Source organism: Plasmodium vinckei (genome assembly GCF_900681995.1).
Source record: "Plasmodium vinckei vinckei genome assembly, chromosome: PVVCY_07".
Classification (NCBI taxonomy): Eukaryota; Apicomplexa; class Aconoidasida; order Haemosporida; family Plasmodiidae; genus Plasmodium; species Plasmodium vinckei.
The window spans coordinates 650,684-673,937 of NC_051299.1; the positions used below are offsets into that span (position 1 = coordinate 650,684).

At 22.0% G+C, this 23,254-nt stretch overlaps 4 protein-coding genes across 4 annotated transcripts; 3 read left to right on the forward strand and 1 right to left on the reverse strand.

The window, feature by feature from the left end:
• Positions 1 to 508: 508 nt before the first annotated feature.
• On the forward strand, positions 509 to 2,416 carry PVVCY_0701950 (conserved Plasmodium protein, unknown function; the record flags this gene model as incomplete). The annotated part of the gene is made up of 6 exons (XM_008627855.2): positions 509 to 554; positions 651 to 745; positions 943 to 1,026; positions 1,133 to 1,238; positions 1,347 to 1,393; positions 1,544 to 2,416. The coding sequence occupies 6 exons, from the start codon at positions 509 to 511 to the stop codon at positions 2,414 to 2,416; spliced, it is 1,251 nt and encodes a 416-aa protein (XP_008626077.2).
• Positions 2,417 to 2,850: 434 nt separating this feature from the next.
• PVVCY_0701960 (cdc2-related protein kinase 1, putative) lies at positions 2,851 to 4,554 on the reverse strand (the record flags this gene model as incomplete). The annotated part of the gene is made up of 1 exon (XM_008627854.1): positions 2,851 to 4,554. The coding sequence occupies one exon, from the start codon at positions 4,552 to 4,554 to the stop codon at positions 2,851 to 2,853; it is 1,704 nt and encodes a 567-aa protein (XP_008626076.1).
• Positions 4,555 to 6,206: 1,652 nt separating this feature from the next.
• Positions 6,207 to 8,339, forward strand: PVVCY_0701970 (conserved Plasmodium protein, unknown function; the record flags this gene model as incomplete). Its single annotated transcript, XM_008627853.2, has 1 exon — positions 6,207 to 8,339. One exon carries the CDS (start codon positions 6,207 to 6,209, stop codon positions 8,337 to 8,339), a length of 2,133 nt encoding a protein of 710 aa, XP_008626075.2.
• Positions 8,340 to 8,964: 625 nt separating this feature from the next.
• PVVCY_0701980 (conserved Plasmodium protein, unknown function) lies at positions 8,965 to 23,248 on the forward strand (the record flags this gene model as incomplete). Its single annotated transcript, XM_037634191.1, has 11 exons — positions 8,965 to 10,057; positions 10,207 to 12,185; positions 12,297 to 12,409; positions 12,514 to 12,632; positions 12,827 to 13,026; positions 13,142 to 15,322; positions 15,496 to 17,501; positions 17,646 to 22,542; positions 22,656 to 22,733; positions 22,829 to 22,910; positions 23,100 to 23,248. 11 exons carry the CDS (start codon positions 8,965 to 8,967, stop codon positions 23,246 to 23,248), a joined length of 12,897 nt encoding a protein of 4,298 aa, XP_037490332.1.
• Positions 23,249 to 23,254: the final 6 nt, after the last annotated feature.

Consider the following 23,254-nt stretch of genomic DNA (forward strand, 5'->3'; position numbering starts at 1 on the left):
ATAAATAAAAGGAAATCCACAATGCGTAAAATAATATCGTATTCTTATTATATATTTTTTTATTTCTAATATATTTATAAATTTCAAGTTATAACGATAAGGGAAAATAAAAATCTACATAAATAAAAAAATTATGCTTATGCATATATGCTTGTTAAAAAATTAATAAAAATAAAAGATCATTTGTTTAAGACAAATTTGGTATATTAAAAAGGGCCTTTAAGCTTGTTTACATTTTAAATATGCATATATGTAATTATTAACAAATTAATTATATATATTTTTTGTTTTTAAAATGTTAGTTATGAACAGACCTGTCTTATGTACATATAATTTTTTGTGGATTTAATTTAAAAAAAATACAAAACAAAACATTTAATATTATGTTACTACAATTTACACATTTGTTTTTTTATAATTGTTAATATAAACTCTAATAATTATAAGTAATGCTCATAGAACTGCATTTTATTTCGAAAAGATATTAGCGAATTTATTTGAGGGGAAAATGATTGATATGCTACTCAGGATATTCTTCGGGAAATATTTTGAATGTAAACAACGAAAAAAATAAAGAATACTACTATATGCTCTAAATAGTGTAGCCGTATCACCTTTTTTATGTATTTTTTATTGGCACTTTTTTGTAGCGTATGACAATAATTTTATTACCATGAACATGAATGGTGGAGTTGAAATTCGAAACATAATAATAAAAAACGATGAAATCAACAATTTTTTAAAAGTTATTATTTTTTATATTTTGTCTACCAATAAATATATGGCATGCATGTATATATAATGACTTATATTTATCACCACTCATTTGATAGCTTACTAAAAAATTGTATTTTTGTCTACAATATTTTTTTTTTATTCCGTGTTCATATTTATTTTATCCAACTAGCCATATACACATACATATTTTTTTTCTTCTTTAAGAGTAAAAATGTAGATATAGAAATCGTTTACTTGAAAATTGAAAGAATTAATATAAGTTTTTTAACTTTATCTGGTGTATTAACTGTAATAAAAAAAGAAGCAACCTTTTCTCGATTTTTAATGAATTTCTTTTTTAGCTATTTATACTTTGAAATATGTACATATTTTTTTTATTTAAATTAAAATACAGCTAAAGTTACAAGGAGTCGATTTGAGAATTAAGCCGAATATTCATAAAAATGCTTCCAAGGGAATAAAAAACAAACTTATGAAATTATTAAAAAATAAAGAAAAAGGTAAGGGAACCACACACAAACTTCATGCAGATTAAATAAAACTTCTTAGCTATAGTGTAATACAGCTAGTGTATATTTACATATGTTATATTTTATAACTTTTTTTAGTTCATGTAATAGATAAAATAAAATTATTTTCTCCAAACGGAGCAATGGTAGGGAAAAAATAGCATGATGTTGTAAAAATGAAAATGAAAGAATATTGTGAAATTCATGAATGTTTAAACCCATTTAATGAACATGCAAAATACGAATATATATATATATATATTTATTTATTTATTTATTTATTTAAAATTTAATAGGATTTTAGTTCACCACGAAAAAGATTGCAGAAAAAAATATTATGTTGTAGCTGTGAAAATTATAAGGACATTAAAAATACATTATGCTCATATAATAACTATAGCAATATAAAAACTTATATATGTAAAGACTGCTCTATTTTAAAAAATAAAAAGTATGGACAAAATTTTAATTTATTACATGAACAAGTCATTTTAAAAAAAATGTTTCAAAATTATACTATTGATATAAATAATACCCCTTATAATAATAACGAAATAAAATTTATGCATGAAAATGCTCGAACCATTTTGAATAATAAAAATATATATCGAGACACGACAAATGGAAATGGCAATTTTATTAATTCATATAAACAAAACAAAAGCAATTATTCCGATATAAAAAATAGACACGATTGTGTTAAGGAAGATTATTCAAAAATATATGACAATGATAGACAAAAATATGCTTATGACAAATTTAAAGATCAAAACGATTACATAAATAGTGGTGATATATATAATCACATGCATATGGATAATAGCAATATTTTCAGATATGAAGAGGAATTAGATAAAGCCCAGAATTACAATTTTGCAAAAAATCATTTAACCAATGAGAATATAATTAGTGACAATAATTTTGAAAGGAAACACAATATAGAAAGTAAAAAAACAAAGACAAAAAATGATCAGGGAACCAAAATTTGTAATAAATTTCAAAATAGTCATAAAATAAAGGAAGAAACATACAAAAATATAGACAACATTTTAGGTAAACAACAAGGGGATAATTATACAAGGCATAACAATAAATTGTTATATTGCTATAGCAATATGTATAACGATGATTACAGAAAAATTAAAATCGATAATTTTTTTCAGCCATAGCAAGGGTTCTTATAATATAAAAAATACGTTTATTTGATAAAACGTTTTTCTACCGTTTTTAATTTATATTTTTAATATGTATACATATCCATGGGGATGTGTATATTTACTTATTGTATATATATACGCATTTGTTTGTGAGCACAATTTTTTTATAATATATATATACGTGCTTTATCCTCTATATACACTTAAAAATTAAAAATATCTAAGTTTAGATAACTATAATATTAAAAAAACAAAAAAAATATAAGAATAACTTTTTAAAATATAATCATAATATAAACAAATTAATAATTAAACAAAATTGTGGAGTATGAAAAGACACAACAAATTTTACTTAATAAAAGTGTGTGCATCATTTAATAAACTTATATGAATTGTTCAGAAAAAATGCACAAATATAGCTAAAATTTATAATTTAATTTTTTTTTTTATGAACGAAACATAATGTTGTTTTGATCAATAAAATTAAAATGGTTAGACAATTTATTTGATCTAATAACTTTATTTGAATCAGGTATAACTGGCATATCAGTTATTTCCAATGGTTTTGGAAACTCGTTAAAATAAGGATGGTTTAATGCATCGGAAGCTGATATTCTTTCTTGTGGATTAAAATGTAATAATTTGTTTAATAAGTCTAAACCAATGTCTGATAAATATATACCTGAAAATTGGCTAGCTATGTTAGGAAAATGAGATCGAAGATTATTAACATTCATTTTAATTTTTTTTTTTTTAAATAAATCTTTATTTTTTGATATAAAAGGATATTCATAAAATTTTGGATATGTTTCTTTATCGGGTAATCCTAACAAATTTAATATTTTCCACATTTGATCAACTTCATTTTCACCTAAAAATAAGGGTTTTTTTAAAATCATTTCTGCAAATATACAACCTACACTCCATATATCAATTTTATTTGTGTAGCATTTTTCTCCTAATAATAATTCAGGAGCTCTATACCACAATGTTACTACATTTTTTGTAAGATTAGGATTATCTACATGTCCAAATTTTCTAGCCATACCAAAATCGCATATTTTTAAAATACCTTTATTACTATATAATAAATTTGTCGTTTTTAAATCTCTGTGCATAACCCAATTTGTGTGTAAATAATTAATACCGCTTAATAGCTGTTTTAATAAACATTTCAATTCAGATATAGTAAAACCTGGTGATTTATTATCTAATAGCATTTTCAATTCATGTTCGATATATTCCATAACTAAGTATATATCACTCAAATGTTTTCCTACTATAACTTCTTTAATTGACAAAATATTTTCATGTTCAAGTTGTAATAAAATATTTATTTCTCTTAATGATGTAATTGCAAAACCTTCATGACGCATATTTGAAAAATTTTTTAATTGTTTCAAAGCAATAATTTTTTTTGTTTTTTTATTTTTAGCCCTAAATACTGTTCCATAAGTTCCTTCACTTATTTTATTTAATTTTTTATAATTTTTAATACTTCGGCACCCATTTAGTATACATTCAATTTGATCTTTTTCATTATCGCTTGAATGTTCATCCTTACTATCATATTCATCACTACTACCACTATTTTCGCTACCTGAACAATATGAACTATTTGTATCATTTTCTTGACTTTTGTTTTCACAATTTTGATGTTGTTCATCATTCTTTGAATCGTTTTCAATTTCATCTTTGACATGGTTCTTATCTTGTTTATCATCAGGATTGTGTTGTCGTCCCTTGTCATGTTTGTAGGACTCGTCTTTATGATCTACATACTTAGGGCGTTTATAATCTACTGTTTTTTCATAGGAATTAGAAAAGTTATTTTTATAATTATCTGAGTAATAACTTTTTTTTTTTTCACGATTTTTTTTAGAGTATTCTTCGGTGTGTTCATCATTGTGTTTACTGTAACGATGAGATGACATTTTGCTGATACTTTCTTTTTTTTCATTATGTATATGATAATAATCTGGTGAATTTTTATATTTTCTTTTATCATGATGTTTATTTATTTCGTTATGGTTTTTTTCTGATATTTTTTTTTCATAAGAACTATATGAATATCTATGTGTTGGTTCATCATTTTTTAAATGGTTGTTATTATCATCCCATCGTTTTTTTCGTTTTATATCTCTTTCCATTCTTTTGAAAATTCGATATATTTTTATCAAATAAGTTTAGATTTTGTTATATATATTTAATTTGTTCAGCTATTCATTTATTCATTATTTTGTTTGTCCATCATATTTAATCACAAGTAATTGTAAATGTTTTTGGAATGGATTTCCCATTTATTATAAAATAATATGATTTATAAGTCTATTATTTTTTAACTTATGTTTTAATAATTTATCAGTCCTGTATGCATAAAAATGTTTTACATTTTTATTTAACGTTTTCAATAGTTTTCCAATTTTTTTGTATTTTTTCCTTCCCCTTATTTTCATAAATATATACGCCTATATTTACTAAAAATTTGATATTAAAAATGATTTTTATAATTTTAATTTATGCTGTTAAAGTTTTAGCGAATTAATGTAATATAATTGTGTTATCACCTTATTCAATAATTAATAATTTTAAAAAAATATCACATATTATTTTATGATACTTTTTTACAGTATTAACAATCATTACAAACATAAAAATGTAAGTAATATGTAAAATAAAGTTTGAGAATATTTTCCTTCTTTTATATATAATAAAGAAATAAAATAATATAGTTAAATTATATTTTATAAAAAAATATATAACTAAAATTGTATGGTTTAAATAATATGTAAATACCTATTAACAAAATTAAACGATCTTTATAATTTATTCATAGTAGTGTTGTTTATTTTTTTTGCTATCATTAAATTGGAATAAATAAAATGGTTTCTCTTCATATTTAAGGTGTATATATATTGCTAGACTGTTTGTAAATAGATGTGTGTGTACTATAAAAAAGTAAAAAAATAATTTATCATATTTTTTATTATAACTTGGTATGATGTTATTCGATATGTGAAGGAGTATTTATAGCTAGCTTCATAATGAGTGGCAGTAAAAAAATGGCATCCGTTTGCAACCTCAAATTGTGTCTAATATATGTTTGGCTTCGTAGAAAATTGGAATATAATGCTACATTTTTTTATAACTATTCCATAAGTATATAATAATGTTTAAGGGTTATTAAAAAGGGGTAGACATAAAGTGATAGTAGGGTTTAGGAGAAAAATTAATGTTTCTATTTGTGTTATGCACATATAAATAAGTGAAAAAATGAACAGACATGTTAGCATATTTATTCTTTGTTTTAAAATAGAAAAATATATTTCTACAATTATGAATTTCTTTTCTTGAATTTATCAGTTTAGCGAATAGTAACTTTATAAATTTTCTTAAACTCTTTAAAATAAAATAATATAAATTTTTATACATTATTTATATGCACACACACATGTAAGGTAGTTCTATAAAAAAGGAACTCCCATGATAAGTTAAAAAAATTTTAAATAAATTAATTTCATGTACCTATTATGTATATATACATGAATTAGGGACATAATTTGCGTTCATTTTTTTCTTACTCATGGTGCTCATATATTATTATATGGAATCATAGGGACGTGATAAAAAGAGTCAGTATTTCTGATTTTTTTTTTTTCTTAGATGTAGATAATATTAAAATAGCTAGCGATATATAGTTAAATATAATATATTGCTTTTGTATTTTTATTTTAAGCAAGATTAACTAGATATGATATGAGAAAAAATTATTATAAAAAAAAAGTGAAACATATGGAAAAGAATGAAAGAAATGTTAGGCCCACCAGCATATAAACCTTTATATGATGTAATACGAATTAATAAAATCAAACCTCCAAATATAGACACAGATATATATAAGGAATATTTATTAGCTAAGAAAAAATTTGAAGAAGATCTTGAAAATAAAAATGTAAAAATAATTATTTATGAACATGTGGATGATAGATGTGTAAAAGACGAGAATGTTAGTGAGTCTGATAGTTCAGGAATGGGTGAAGAAAATTTAAAAAAAGTGAAACAAAAAAAAAATCCAAAAAATATGAACGAAGGAGAAGAATCTGGCAATGTCATACAAACTGATGAGCATAAAAAGGGGAGAAGCAAAAAAAGAAAAGACAAAAAAAAGGGAGAAAAAAAGGCAGAGAAAAAAGAAGAAAAAGCTGAAGCAAAGGCAGAAACAAAGCCAGACGAGAAACCTGAAGTAGAGGGAGAGGAAAAACCCGAAGTAGAGACAGAAATAAAGAAAGACGACCAAATAAACAGCGATATTGTTGTAAAAACAAAGTCAACGAAAATTATAGGAACACTTAAAATATTATACAATTTTTATGTAAACTTATATGATAAAATAAAAGAAGATATAGAAAATATAAATAATAATACAGATCATAATAAAATAGATTTATTTAGAGATGTTAATTTATATTCTAATTATATATCTATGTTTGATATTATAAATATATGTGAAGATTTAAATATTATTAAAACATTTTTAAACTCTAAAAAGGAATGTGAATTAATATGGATTCTCACAGTTAATTATTTTGACAAAGTTGATGAAAGTGTATTCGAAAAATATAAATATAAGATAGATGTAAATTACGAAAAACTAGAACCAAAACGGGTTCATAAATGCATAGAAAAAGGAACAAAAAATGATTCTAAACATGGGGAGCATAAAAGAGAAGATACTTTTCAAGAGACAGTTAGTGAAAAAAATGATTCCGATTCTAAAAAGGTGAAGAAAGATGGTGAGTCAGTATCTGAAAAATGCAAAAATGAGACGAGAACATCAAGGAATGAAATAAATAGCAAATGGTGTAATATTGATATAAATAGGAGAGAAAAAATAAAAGAATATATTTATGAAAACTGCTCCGAGAAAGTTAATGCACTTATGTTTCGAAAAGTAAATTTCTTTGTCTTTGTCTACATAATGATTTATATAATTAAAACAAGTACTAGAAAAATCAAAGCAATAAAAGATGATATAAAAAAAATCAAAAGTTTTTTTTTTTTCTTAAACATTTATGAAAAGAAAAAAACTGTAGAAACTTTAACTAATTTATACACAGACAAATATCTAAACTTTTATCAAAATTATAAAAGTATTGATGAGATTGAAAATTATAGAAAGCGAAAAATATTTAGACATAAATTTTCTTTTTATGATATTAATAAAATTTTAGGAAATAAAAATGCAGAATTTGGAAATTTAAAAACGGATATGAATCAGAAGAATGTTGAGGTAGCGAAAGTAGAACCCGTTGAAAATTTTGAACAAAATATAGAATCGGAAAACGGAAATAGCGAAGAAAATTTATTATTAACACTTAAAGAAAATCAAACAGATGCATTAAAACTGGATAACAAATATGATGGGGAAAATGACCGATACAAAGATACACATATTATTGAAACTCCCGAATTATGTAATGATATGTATATTATAAACAATCAAGATAATAATTGCATGAATGAAGAAAATATAGACATAAAGAAAAATAGAATTTTAAATAGTTATGTTTTTGATTATATTTTTAAAAATTATTGTTACAAAAAAAAATATTGGGATGTAGGAGAAAGTAGTAGTATCGATTTTGGGATTGTTAAAAAAGAAAATAATAATAATAAAAAATATAAAATAAATATATATAATTATAGTAAATATAATATAATAGTTGAAGTTGAAGTCGATAAAGAGTTACCTATATCCGTTATGTTTAAAGACAAACTATTTTGTGTTAGTTCAAAATATACTATTTATTTAGAACTTGATAATTCTATTTCAGGAGAAAAATTTGGATTTGTTAATGTCAAATTAAATTACAAAAATATAAATAAAGAACATGATTATATAAATATACCTGTCTATATTTTTATTCAGGATTAATATTTTTGGCAAAATGAAGTCTCTAATTATTAATCACTGATTTCAAGTCCCACAAATATACCATTGGATTTTTACAGCGTCATGCATATTTAATATTTACATATTTACATATATATTTATATAGCTTATTTTTACGATATTTTTTATTTCGCGATTTCCATTTTGCATTTTGTATTTCCATTTATTATTATTATTACATAGCACTATATTTTCATTTTTTTTTTTTTCTTTCATTTTTATTTCCATTTTATATTGCACGATATGTGTTCCTTTTATTTTTTTCTTCTGTACTTTTAATGCACACGCTTTAAAAGGGATGAAAAACAAACTTAAGCACATAAATAAAGTAATGTATAGAAAAAAAAAAAATTATTATTATTTCGAATAAGTGTATTAGTCAATGAGACAGTAAAAAAAATATTTTTGTGATTAAAAAAATGTAAATATAAGGTTCCCTGTATATATTTGTATTTTTATCTAAAATATAGATTCCGTTTTTTTTTTATATGTATTTTGGAATGTATATATGCATGCACATTCAGTTTAGATGTAATACTATTTTGACGAATGAGCATTTGAAAAATAAGAGTAGGATAAATAATACGGGGTAATTGTAAATGAAAGTATGGGGTTAGATGCAGAGAAAAACAAATATGACCTTATAGATGTAGAACCCAAAAGTATAGAATTTTATTACGATAGCATAGAAAGCTTCGAAGAGTTTGTTGAAAAAAAAAAAAAAGTGATAGAAAAAAAAGTTATAAAAATAAAAAATATATGCACAAAAATTCAAAACATAAAAATATTTGAATCGGAATCAAAATATTTAAAAATAAAAGGAGTAAAAAAAAAAAAACTTATTCCAGGTACTTATGAAAAAATACTAGTCGAATTTTCATTTTTTGATATAAATATAAATAAATATAAATATGAAAAGATAAGAAATGTTTTAGATATAATAAATAATATTGAGGGTACTATAAATGTAAAAATACAAAGTGAGTATACAACATTGTATATTCCTATATATATAAAAAAAAAAGTTCCTGTATTTAAATTTAATAATATATTTAATCTGGGATTATGTAAAACAAATCTAATTTATGATATAAAAGTAGAAGTAAAAAATGTTGGAAATAAAAAAGGCTCTTTATCTATATGTCTAGACAGCATAAATAATGAAGTCCCTAAAGGTGACGACGAAATTCAATTTTCAAGCGACCCAAGCAAAAACAAAAATATAAAAAATGAGGAGAATAAAAATTGTAATACCCTTTCAAATTGTGATAGTAAAAATAATGGAGAAGATAATTTTTTCATTTATTTTGATAAGAATACAATTTGTCTAAACCCGAATGCGAGTACCATAATTAATATTAAAATAAAAAATAGACATGAAGAAAAAATTCAACAAACTTATAAAATAATTACACAAGAATATAGTTACTTTTCTCAAACTCCTAAAAATTTAACTATTATTGCATTTTTTATAAATAGTCAAGTATCATTTATTTATGAACATATGAAAACAAATCAAATAAATTTGAATTACATTTATTTTGGAAATTCGAAAAAAATTAATGCACAAATAAAAAATGAAAATCAATATCCAGTTATTTGTAAATTAAAAAAAACACAAGTCAAAATGTTTTATGATGTCAAGGCCTTTGCTTCCCATGCTGTTGACAGAGGTGTCGATGTCCGGACTCTCTTGAGAGGTAACGAAAAAAGCTGAAAATTTTGAAAAAAAAAAAGCTGAAAAATTTTGAAAAAAAAAAAGCTGAAAAATTTTGAAAAAAAAAAGCTGAAAAATTTTGAAAAAAAAAAGCTGAAAAATGCCCCTTTATGTTTTACTTCCCATTTTTAGATTTGGATAAATTTCCCGAACTTGATATTAACAATGATGAAAAGAAAAAAAGTGAAAATATTTTAGATGTAAGAAATAGTTTAAAATTAGAAGATAAAATAAAAATAAAGTTAGACAAAAAAAATGATATTTATTTTATAGATAAACAAAGTTGTACTGATGTTGTTTTAGATATTGAAATAGAATGTTGTATGGATATTTTAAATAAAATCGATAAAAATTATTCATATTTGCTAAACTACCCAGTGATGGCAGAAATATCAATAACAGCAAATAAATGTGATGAAAAGGTAGAAGAAAAATACAAGGGAAATAATAATAAGAAAAAAATAGTCGAAGCAACCAAATTGGGAAAAGGTGAAAAAATTGACAACAAAGTGTGCAATGACAATTGTGAAGAGGATTTAAAATTTTATGTATTTTTTTGTCTAACATTTCCATCAATCACTTCAAATATATATTTTTTAAATTATGATATGGTGAGACAAAATGAAGAAAAAACATTAATTTTAGAATTAAATAATTTAAATAAATTTCTAAAAATAAATTATAATTTTTCGAAAGTACCTCATATATATCTAAATAAAAAAGAAGGTGTTATAAATCCATTGTCTAAAGATGTTGTTGCTATTAATTTAAAATGTAATATAATTAAAAATATAGATGATTATTTATATCTATTTTTTTGTAATAAATTATATTTTTTTGTGTTTTTTATAAAAGCACAAATAAAAAAAACAACATCAATAGGAAAACCAATAATTATAAAAAAAGAAAAAATGATTGAAAATGATGGAAATACGATAGGGATAGACAAAAGTTCAAATGAAGATATAATTTATGAACAAATTTTAAAAAGGTTGGATTTAGAAAGAGTTGACAAAAATTTATATTCGCTAGATGGCAAATTAGACAAATATAAATATAATGAAAAATTTATGTCTTTTTTAAAGGAAAATAAAAAAAAATATAATGATATATTAAAATATATGTACAACAAAAGAGAAGGAACAAAAGAGAGAGATGAAATAAAAAAGGCAGCACTTGAAAATGATGAAAATGAAAAAATTAATAATATAATAAATGATAAATTTATATATATAAGTGATAAAAAAATAATAAAAAATATTAACATGTTTATACACAAATCTATATATGAAGAAAAAAGGAAAAAATATATTGATATGAAAAAGAAAAAAGAAACAAAAATATTTAATATTAAAAAAGATACTGACAAAAAAGAGGATATACAACTGGAATATAGTGAGGTATTAGAAGAAAATAAAATTAAAAATCTTATTTTTGATAAAACAATTTATTTTAATTATGTTTTTTATAATCAAGTATATACAAAAATGTTTAATGTACATAATAAAAATGATGATTGTAATATAAAAATTAATTTCATACATAGTCCTAATTTAACTTTAGATAAAAATTTATTATTTACAAGAACAAATTCAAAAGAAATGATAAAAACAAACTTATTTTTAAAACTCCCTATGAAAAAAACAGAAATAGAGAATGGAAACAAAACAATAGACACTAACGAAATAAAATATAGAACTACTTGTGATGGTGAAAGAATTAATTTGCAGCTTTTAACAGATCATACTTTAAATCAAAAAGAAATAAATAATTCTTTTATTAACGAAAATGATAAAACAAAAAATAGTTTATTATATAAGACAAATGAATTTTCAAATATTAAGAATACTTGCTTGTTCGATCATAAATATTACACAGAAAATATAACATTAAAAATTAATGATAATTATGAAGATATGATAGTTGTTAAGGGAAATATAATACTTTTAAATATAGTCATTAAAATAAATAAATTATATTTTTATTTTAAAAATTCAAACATATCTATGTTTTGTGAAAATAATTTAATCTTATATAATCCGTTTAATATTCCTATCCCTATTACACTTGAATTTTCCAAAAACATTTTTGAAACACAAAACAAACTTGTTGTAAGGAAGCAAAATAAAAAAAAATGTGTGTGTGCATATTATTTTTTAGCTAGCTGATTAAAATCTAGCCATTTTACTTTTTCAAAATAAAATTTTTTTTTTTGTGAGCAGATAAACCCTAATGAATATAAGACAGTGGCAATAAAATTTATAGGAACACAAAATGTTGAGAATGTGGATAATTTTATTAATTTGTATTTAGACGATAATAGGCTTTACAAAAGGTAGCAATGAATGCATATACAAATAATTATTTTCATAAATGCTCATACAAAATAATCTTTATTAATTCGAATTTTTTTCTCTTTTTGGTGTCTTATTTCCACAGGATAAAATGCATATTTGATATGAATAAATATTCTTGTAAATCAAGTGTAAATGAAATAAAGTTTGAGAATATAATTTTAAACAAAAAATATTTCAAATATTTTTACCTGACCAATGCAGGTAAAAAAGAAATAAAAGCTAGTACTGCTAAAACGGCGTATGCTTGTATAGTTTTGTGCAGATACTTTAGCATTTTTTTGAGAATAATTAAATAAATGCATAAAAAATAATTTTAGCTTTATTTATAAGATTAAATAATATAAAGAATAATATTTTTTTACTAAACATATCAATTATTGCTTATTTTTTTGAAGGTGATGCCCCAGTTGTCTTTAATTGTGTTTCAAAACCAGATTGTGTTAATATTTATTATAAATATAATTATATTAATAAGAATGAAAAAGTTAAAATTGTAGTTTCAGTAAAATTAAAAGAAAATAAACAAATAAAAGACAAAATAATATTGTCTATTCGTGGGTCTGATAATATTATTATTCCTATTATTGTTACAAAGGTAAATAATTAGCTCGCTTTAAATACATCGCTTATGAAATAAGTTATATAATAACTAATGTTAAATTAATGTGACATTTTAAATATGTTAATGATTAAAATTATACATATTTTAGGTATGCTCAAGCAGCTTATTATTTCTGAATGACATTGAAATTGATCAAGAAACTAGAGAATTAAAAAGATATGAATTTAATATTGTAAATAGGGGAGGGTGTGAAGAAAATGTGATTTTAAATTTAAGTGAATTTGATTTTTTAAATATTGAATTAAATAAAAAAGCAGAAAATAGAATAATATATAATAATAAAGAATATAAAAATGTGAGAGATATGAAAGATGATTTTCTTATTTTAAAAAAAATATTTAAGACAGAATATGAAGATATTATAACCAATGAATATGTAAAATATTATTTTAATAAATTAATAAATTTATATAATTTTTTACATAATTTTAGTAAAAATAAGTTTAAAATTATATTTGTAGAAAATAAGGATGTAAAAAGAGATGAAAAAAATATGTACAAAATAAAAATATCACCAAAGTGTTTTGTTTCCTTAAATATACAATGTTATTATAATAATATAATAAAAAACGAAATAAAATTTAACAAAATATTATTTGAAAATAAATATTTACATGAATTATCAAATGAAATTATAAATATAAATATTCAAAATAGCCAATTAAATATATCACCAAATACACTTTTTTTTCAAAATATTTTACCTTACAACTCTGAACGGGCTTACATAACCTATTATAAAAAAGAAGATATCCAAAAAATAAAATTAAAAAATAATTATAGTCACCCTATTCAATGGGAAATATCAATATGCGATAAAAAACGGAAAGACAGTTTACTGGCAACATCAGTTCATAATTTTGTAGAAGTAGAAAGAGAGAAAAATATTAAAAAGAATGGCGAGACAGAAATATATAAAGTATTTCCTAGAGCAATCCAAAGAAAAGATGTTCATACAAATACAACAAAAATGGGAATCCAAGAAAATGTCAGCAATAAATCGAATGAAAAAACTGAAGAAATGTACGACCTCGAACTGAGTAAAACTAATGGAATAATAAAAGATAATGATGAAATTGAGGTTGAAATAAAATTAAAAAATTGTAAAAATATAGGAAAATTTGTAGATATATTAGAAGTGAAAACAAATGTTGTAAACCCTGCAAAAGGAGATAAAATTTTAGACGAAAAAAAATATTGTATATATATTTTATCAGTAGTTGAAACGCCTAGATTATATTTTGATGTTACATATATAAATATAATATATAATAAACTAAATGAGACATTTACTTTCCCTTTTAAAATATATAACTATGGATATAGTTATGTAAGAATAAATTACAAGTTTGAAAATTTATATACAGATTTTTTTTTTCTATCATTAGATTTTATACAAGGGAATGAAATAGACAAAAAAAGAGAACAAATTAATGTAGAATTAAAATGTAAATCAATTAAAAATTTTAAATTAAAATCAGAAATTATAATTAGTGTATTAGATCATGATATTTATAAAATACCAGTGTTTATAAATATTGATGAAAACATTGATTATTTTTTAGAAAAAGTTGAATATGAGCATTTAGATGCATTAACAAGTCAGGAAAATAATTCCAATTTTGATGGGTATATATCTAAAGAAAATTCGAGATCAAATTTGTCTGAAATAATAGATGAGGTAGTTTGGACAGATAAAAAGTTTAACTCTAATACTATTATGAATGATAATACAATTGAAAATAATAGGATAAGTTGTGAAACTGATTTTAATAATAATAAAATAAAAGAAATAGATAAAAATAAAACAAATGATAATTATCATTTTTCTAATAGTAGTGAAAATAATAATGAGATACTCTCTTTTTATTGTAAAAATTTGTGTGTAGAAAATTGTAATATATTTAAAAAAAAGTGTATATATAAAAATTTAAAAATTAATAATATAAGAAATGTATATTATAATAAAGAAAATGAATTCATTGAAATAAATGAAGTACCAAAAGATTATGTTTTTGTATTTCTTCAAAACACTTTATTAAATAAAAGTTGTGCTCCTACATATTTAGAAAATACTAATGATTTATTTTTATTTTTTATTAACTTGTTAATAAGTTTTTTTCATATATACCCAAACAGAAATATATATAATTTATTGCATGAAATTAAAATATATCAAAATATTTCGATGCATGACTTTGAAAAAAATATATTTATCCACGAAAATATTCTTGCAAATATAAAGCAAATTTTAAAAGGCTTAAAAGAGGTATGCTTAACAATTTAAACATTGTTATATATATGCATGTCTACAAATAAAAATATGACTCTTAATTTTGTTTAATTATTTTTTTACAATCCATATTTAACATTTCATTTTATACACACACATGTTTGTATATATATATTGATTTTCATTTGAAATTTTTACATTTTTTGCAGGAGAAACTTTTAGTAAACCACATAATTTATGAAAACCTACTTCCCATAGATTTATACTGTTGTCATATACTGGATAAGATACCTGACAATTTTTACATAAAAAGTGAAAAACCTAAAAGAGACAGTTTTAAAATAAAAGATATAAATAATTTTATTAATAATAGTGATGATAAAATATTATATTTTGATCGGATATTAAAAACGCATTTAAAATTGTTTAGCTATTCATGGATTACAATATTTTTCGAATTATTAAATAAAGAAATATTTAGTTGTGTTAATATAGAGTCGTTATATAAATTGAGGGGAATTAAATTATGCAATATAGAAAACAAGGTTTATGAAAATATAAAAATTCAAAAAATAAATTTTTTACTTGTTTTAAATAAAGAAGACAATGAACTAAATAAACATACAAGTATGTTAGAAAATATTAGAAATAAAACAAGGAGAGAAAAAATATATGGGGGTCATGATATTAATAATAGAAAGAAAAAAATAAATTTTGCTCAAATTAATGAAGAAAAAAAAGGGAAAAAAATTAACAAAAAAAATAATAATATTCAAAATGGAGTTATAAAGACAACCAAACAACCAACTACAATAAAAAAAATGAGTACCAAAAAAAAAGACCTAGATTTAAATTATTTCAATTTTTATGAAAATAATTTAATTGATTTAAAAGATTTAGTTAATAAAATAAACAATGTGAAATTACATCCCGATGAAGGAGAAGATGAGAAAGGAAAAGAAAATAAAGTGACATTAGAAAAGTGTCAAAATAAAAAAGCTAGAACAAACCAAACAAGCATCTCTAAACATTATAAAAATGTTGAGCATATACTTTTTGAATGGCTATATTTCCATTACAATAATGTATATTATAATAATGTAAAAAATGAACAATACATATTTAAGAATAAAGAAAATGATCTAATTGACAACCAAAATTGTAATGACAATCAACTAAATGATATGCACAAAAACGATAATAATCCTTCTGAATATATGAATAATGAAAACTTCTATACAATTTTAGATAGATCTAACTTTTATAGAGAAGAAAAGAAAAAAAAATATATTACTAGCGAAAATAAACTGAAAATAACAAATATATATAGTTTAAAAAATTTAGTTATTATAATATATACAATAATTTCACACATACCATACTTTTTATTTTTTAAAAATAAAATAAAAGTAGAATGTAAAAATAAAAAGGATTATATGCATAATATTGATATATTGTTAGTAATTTTAAATGAAATAAAGTTAGCTAATTTAATAACTAGACAGGTGCTTATCGATTTTAATTATATTCACATATTTTTATTCTTAAATTGCTTATATTTTATATTACCAAATTATTTACCTAAATACTATTTAGCTGTAGATGATATACCATCTTACAAAAGTGATCGAATGTTAATAAAAGAAGAAATTGTAAAAAAAAAAAATACTAAAAAAAGTAAAAAATATATTGATTTTCACAAAGGCAATGAAGGGAAAAGAAATTCTATAAATAGCAATGATAAAAGCACAGATCAAAGTGAAAGAATAATATTAATATATAATTTAAATAATAATAAATGTAAATATACAGTTTTTTTAATAGGATGTAGTAAATATGAAATTGACAAAGAGTTTATAGAAATTGATTCTCATAAATCAGAAGAAATTAAATTAAAAATAGACCCAAACTATGACAAAGCACCATTCAAATATGATTATAATATTAACATAAAATTTCCATCTCTTACTAAAAAAACAAATGATATTCACAAAAAAGACAGCTTAATAAACACTGAAAATATGGATAGTAATATTTCCTACCAAAAAAGTTCATCAAATTATGGAGACAATTCTTCTATATCTTCTTGTTCTACTGATAATTTTCAACATTCTTCATCAGATGATGTAATTCAAAATGTTGAAGAAGATAATAACATTGAAAATAATTTTAATCACAATGAAAATTATACCATATTAGTATTACGTAAAGAAAGGTAAAATTTTTTTTTTTTTTTTATAATTTAGTGAGTTTTGGCTAGCTAAAAAAAAAAAACTAGCCAACATGCCAACATTTGCACACACATATATTTCCACATTCTTTGTCACATTTTTTTCTTTTCCTTTTTCCTTTTTAGCAGTTTCTTTCCAGGAGATAATGATGAGGAAAAATTCATTTGTATTAAACTGGTTGAAACAAATAAGAACGAAATAAAGACGGAAGTGATAAGAAGTGATAGTAACTTATTGGTGGAAGGAAAAGAATGGAGTAAATTGAATAACAATATAAAGTTTGGAGAAGGGAAGACAAATATTAAAAGTACTAATGGGTCAAGCTCATCAAAAATAAATATAATGTTAAAAAATAGTGAAATAAAATGTTTTAATATGAGAGGTAAAATATATGAAAATAAAAGTGTAGAAATAAATATAATAAATGATATTGAAAAAAAGGTAGACATAAATATGAATATGTATCATATATATGTTAAAAATTTAAAAAAAGAAGAAATGAAAAAGGGTAATTTTTATTTAGACATATTAAATAATAAGAATAAAGAAAATATTAATTATATAAATAGTAATAATATTGAAAGAAACATAAGTGATGAAAAATTATACAACCAATGTGATGCTTGTTCTTTAGTTAATTTTAATTTAAAAAAAAATTTAAATAGTGATAAAGATTATTTTAGCTGTTTTTATATAGAAAATATGAAACCATTTGTTAGTAAAGAAAATGAGAAAAAAACGATAACATTACATTTTTGTCCATTTATAGAAGGGTATTATTTATGTTTTTTACTTTTTTGTGCTAAAGATATAAATACAAAATGTGTAATGTCAAGTTGTAAATTAAATTGTTTATTTTATATTAATAATATAAAAGAAGACGAGATTATAAAAATAAATTCACAACTATCAAAATTTTCATATCAAATAAAATTAACTCCAATAAATAAAAGGTTTTTAAAATGTATACAATATATTTTATGCAACTTAAACAAAATGGGTAATAGCATTTTTTTAACCTACCTAGAAAATTATTTAAACTATATAAATAAGATGAGCGATAAATTTTATATAGTATATGATAAGGTTGATAAAACTGGGATAAAGGAAAAACTAGTGCCATTCCAAAAATGTAATTATATTGATTGTCTAAATAAAATGAATGGAAATAATTTATGTTTAGACAAATTTTATGATGAAGTAAAAGAAAAAAATAACTATACATATGAGTTTAATATTAATGAAGAAAATACAGGGGTATATGAATATAACATTATTTTGATGGCAGACAATGAAGATACAAACAATTCTATGCAATCACTAGAATATGATAAATTTAAAATATCTAAAACAAATGAAAATAATGGATATAATTCATTTAATAAGTTGTATAAAATAATTGCAAATATTAATAAAAAAGAAAATAATGATATATTGAGTGTAATATTTAATCAGAATGCATATTTATTGTCAAAAAAAAGGGTATCTATATATAATTACACTAATGACAACTTAATATATAAATGTTCTAGTAGTGAAATATTAGACAAGAATGGCCAAAAAATAAATTACAAAATATTTAATTATGATGAATATATTGAAATAGATAAAGATGTAGAATTATTTAATTTTGAAATACGATGTTACTCAATTGTAGAAGTGGTATGTTCATGTTTTATAATTTTGACTAATGTAAAAAATGAAAAAGATGTAATAAAAATTAAAGTAGAAGCAAATATTATGAAACCATATCCTAAAGATACAATTAATTTAAAAATATTAAATAAAATGAAAAAAGCAGTAAGTATTGAAATTTATAATGAATTAGATTTTCATTGTGAATATAAAATTTATTCAGATTTATCAATTATATTTGGTGAACATAAAATAGAAATGCTTCCAAAGCAAAAGAAGGTATATACTTTTTTTGTTAGGAGTATACATATAGGGGAATTTATTGGATGTATTATATTTAAATGTTTTCGATTATTAGATGAGAATAGTATGAAAGATTCTAGAGGCATTATTAGAAGTGATTCTAATATTACATCTAAAAATTTTTCTTTGATAGATTCTTTTTTTTGGTATAAGTTAAAGATTACTGTAGATTTGAACAAGCCAATTAATGTTTTAATGCTCGAAAGTAATGTAGGCGATATATTAAATAAAGAAATTGTATTAAAAAATAATGGAAATAAAAAAGAAGAATATTTTTTACTTTCATATATGAATGAATATATAGAAAAAAAGAAAATTGAAATACCTGCAAAAGATGCATATATACACACAATCAAATATGCTCCTAGAATACCAAATTATTTTGACAATATTATAAAACATGAAAATGATGAAGATGCAAAAGATTTGATAAATTTTAGGTTAGATAGGGAAAACGAAAACAGTTCAAAAGATAGCCAAAAGAACAGAACTGAATGTATGGGAAAAGATGAGTCAAAACAAAATGGGAGTATAAAATTTTCAGACATTTCAAGTGAATTATCAAATTTTTATTTCCTTCAAAATGAAGGGGATTGTTTACAAAAAAGTATAACAAAAAAATTAAATTTAGAAAAAAATGAAAAAAAAATATTTGATGAATTAATAAAATATTGTGAAAAATATATAAATATAGATATAAAATATACAAGTCATAATATTGGTTTTTTTTTTATATATAATAAAAATGAAGGTGTAAATTATTATATATTAATATTATTAGCTAGATTGCGTAATCAGCTAAATATTAGTAACTTCACTTCTTTACTATCAAAATCATGTTTAATACATTTGAGTTTCGAATTTTCTAATAAAAGTAAAAGATATGTAAACAAATTAAAAGAGGATCAAACAAATTCGAATTATTATTATCAGGTTGGCGAATATATTGAGGAAAGAAGTGGAGAAATAGATGAAGTAGACAATGTTGAAAAGTCTGTAATAGATAACGAGTTTGAGATTTACAATAATAAAATGGGAACGAATAGTTTAGACAGTCTTTCTAGTACCATCGATTATGAAAAAATAAACGATATTGAAAACAAAATTGTTGATGTGAAAAAAGAAAAAATGATGAGTCCCGATATAAAGGGGATATATCTAAGTAATAAAACAAATTATAGCATGTTGAGCTATGATAATGAAACAGTTGGAAGTCATATTTTAATTAAATATAAGCCAACAATTGGGACTTCACAAGAGTGCTATGTTATAGTAAGAAGCAAATTATATGGAGATTTTATTTACTTTTTAAAGGGTGAATATATAGAAAAAAAAAGAATAAAAGAAAGAATAGTGATACATAATTCATTTTGCTTGTACAATTTTAATATAAATTTATTTAATCCATTTTCATCGAAAATAGCTGTAAAATGTATGCTCGAATCAGGTAGGGAAAATCAAGGGGGTACTGACGAACACTCTAGAAATAGGGGTATTGAACATGACAAGGGAAGGAAAGAGAAAGTGTTATTAAATACAAAATATAAGTACTTTAAATTATTAAGTAATGAAAATTATAAGATAAAAAAGAGGAAGCACTTTACTATTTTTTCTACTTACTTTTGTAAATATGCATCATCAATGCAAAAGTTGTTAATATTATTATGTCCAATTCCTATACAAAATAAAAATAGACAATATATAATATATGAGTATGAGTTATTTTTTAATAATTCGAAAAATGAGGGTTTTTATGAAGTAGGGAAAATATTAAAAAATGAAAAGGAAGACGAAAATAATTTAGGCAAGATAAAAAATGGGTGTAGTAAACAATTAAATTATATTTCAAGTGACATGGAAAACTGTTTATTAGATGGTGGTAGTGATGTAGAAGGTTTGGGATTCGTTGAAAAAGATAATGAATCTGGAGTTGCATGGGTTGATGAGAATTTAGAGCAAGTCGAATCAGATGGTTCTAGCACAGTAGATGTAAGTTCGAAAACAGACAACCACACAATCTATTTAGACAAACTAAGTAGGTCGGATTCATCAGAGGTAGAAATAGAAGAAGTGGAGATGGATAAGAAGGGTGACAAGAATGTGGACATGAAAAATAGTAAAGAAGTTGTTTATTCGGATGGGAAGATATTTATTCAAAGTATTTGTAAAATTAAAACTAGCATGAAAATATTTATAAATAAAGAAAAAATAGGAGAAATGGAAAAATATTATCATACAATAAATGAGCTAGAAAAAAAGAAACAAGAAAAAAATATTATGCATAGAAATATTTTATTGGAAAAATCGAATTATAAAATATTTTTTTTAAATTTAAAAAATTTGAAAAATTCTGACAAGATAGAAGAAAATTGTAAAGACAGTTATGGAAATGAAGTTTTAAATAATATTTTATTTAATATGAATGAAAATTTATTAAATGATTTTATTTATATAAATGTAATTGAGGATAAAGAAAATTTTTTAGTCATAAGTTTGGAGTTGTTAGCAGACATTCCTTTTCATTGTAACTTTTTTGTCATGATTAAAAAGGTGGAGATTAAGGAAGAGAATGGAATTGATCAGAATGGAAGTGGCTTGAGTTTAAAAGATGAAGAGGGATGTGAATATGAATATGATGATAAGATTTTAAATGTAAAGTCTGTGAGAAGTAAAAAAATAAAAGAGTTTGTAACAGTTGAAAAAAATTATTTATTTTTAGAGATATTTAATTATATTAATATATCAAAAAAATGTATAAATATATATATAGATAATAATTTATATTCAGAAACAAATTTAAATATATTTTATAAAAATAATAGTGACTCATATTTTGATGCTTATATAGTTAGTTACAATCAATTACGTGATAAAACAAATTTAGATGAGATACATAATTACAGTATTAAACCTAAAAAAGGAATATTAAAATATAATAATTTTAATAAATTTATAATTACAAGAACAAACAAAATAAATATTATGGCATTTAATAGTTCATTCTTATTGTTGATTAAAACGGAGAATAGTCTTTTCTCTTACATCGTTTCATCGCATTTTACACCATCTCATGAGTTGCGTACCGAGGTAATGTATTTACATTATAGATGTGTATAGAGATGCTAAAATAAATAGAACCCATTTTTTATTTTCGAATTACTTATATATGGAATAATTTACATTTTCTGTTTTCTCTTTAGGCTGAAAAGAATATGATAAGGGATATTTTAAAGGAAAACAGAACAAAATTTAGCATATTTTTCAACGAGTTTAAGCAGGTAATAAATGAAGAAGTGCTAAAGAGTGAAAAAATGGAAAAACAAAATAATCATATATTAACTATATCAATAAATATGTTTTAATAAATTTATAGGAAAAAAGAGAAAGTGCAATATTTAATCAAAAAGATGAAATAATAATTTATGACATTTCAGAGTCGAACGAAATACAAAGTGGTTAGTTTTTTTATTCCCTCATAACGACATGTATTATTTAGGCAAGATGTTTTATGCTTGCTTAAGTTAGAAGATGTGCACACTGTTTTACATCAAAGCATGTTTTCTATTCTTATTTTGGATTGTACATAAAAATACATTTTTTATGAGTTTCTTTTTAAATGTTTATTTTAAAAATTGTTTGTAAAGTACATGATATAAAAAACGAAAATGATGAATACAAAAAAGGTGTGGGGAAAGCCACAATTTGCGACCATTCCAATGTTATAGAAATTAAAAAGGGGACTACAATAAAGTGCAATAATATGAATGTATCAATTTTTTTTACTTTGAATTAGTGTTGT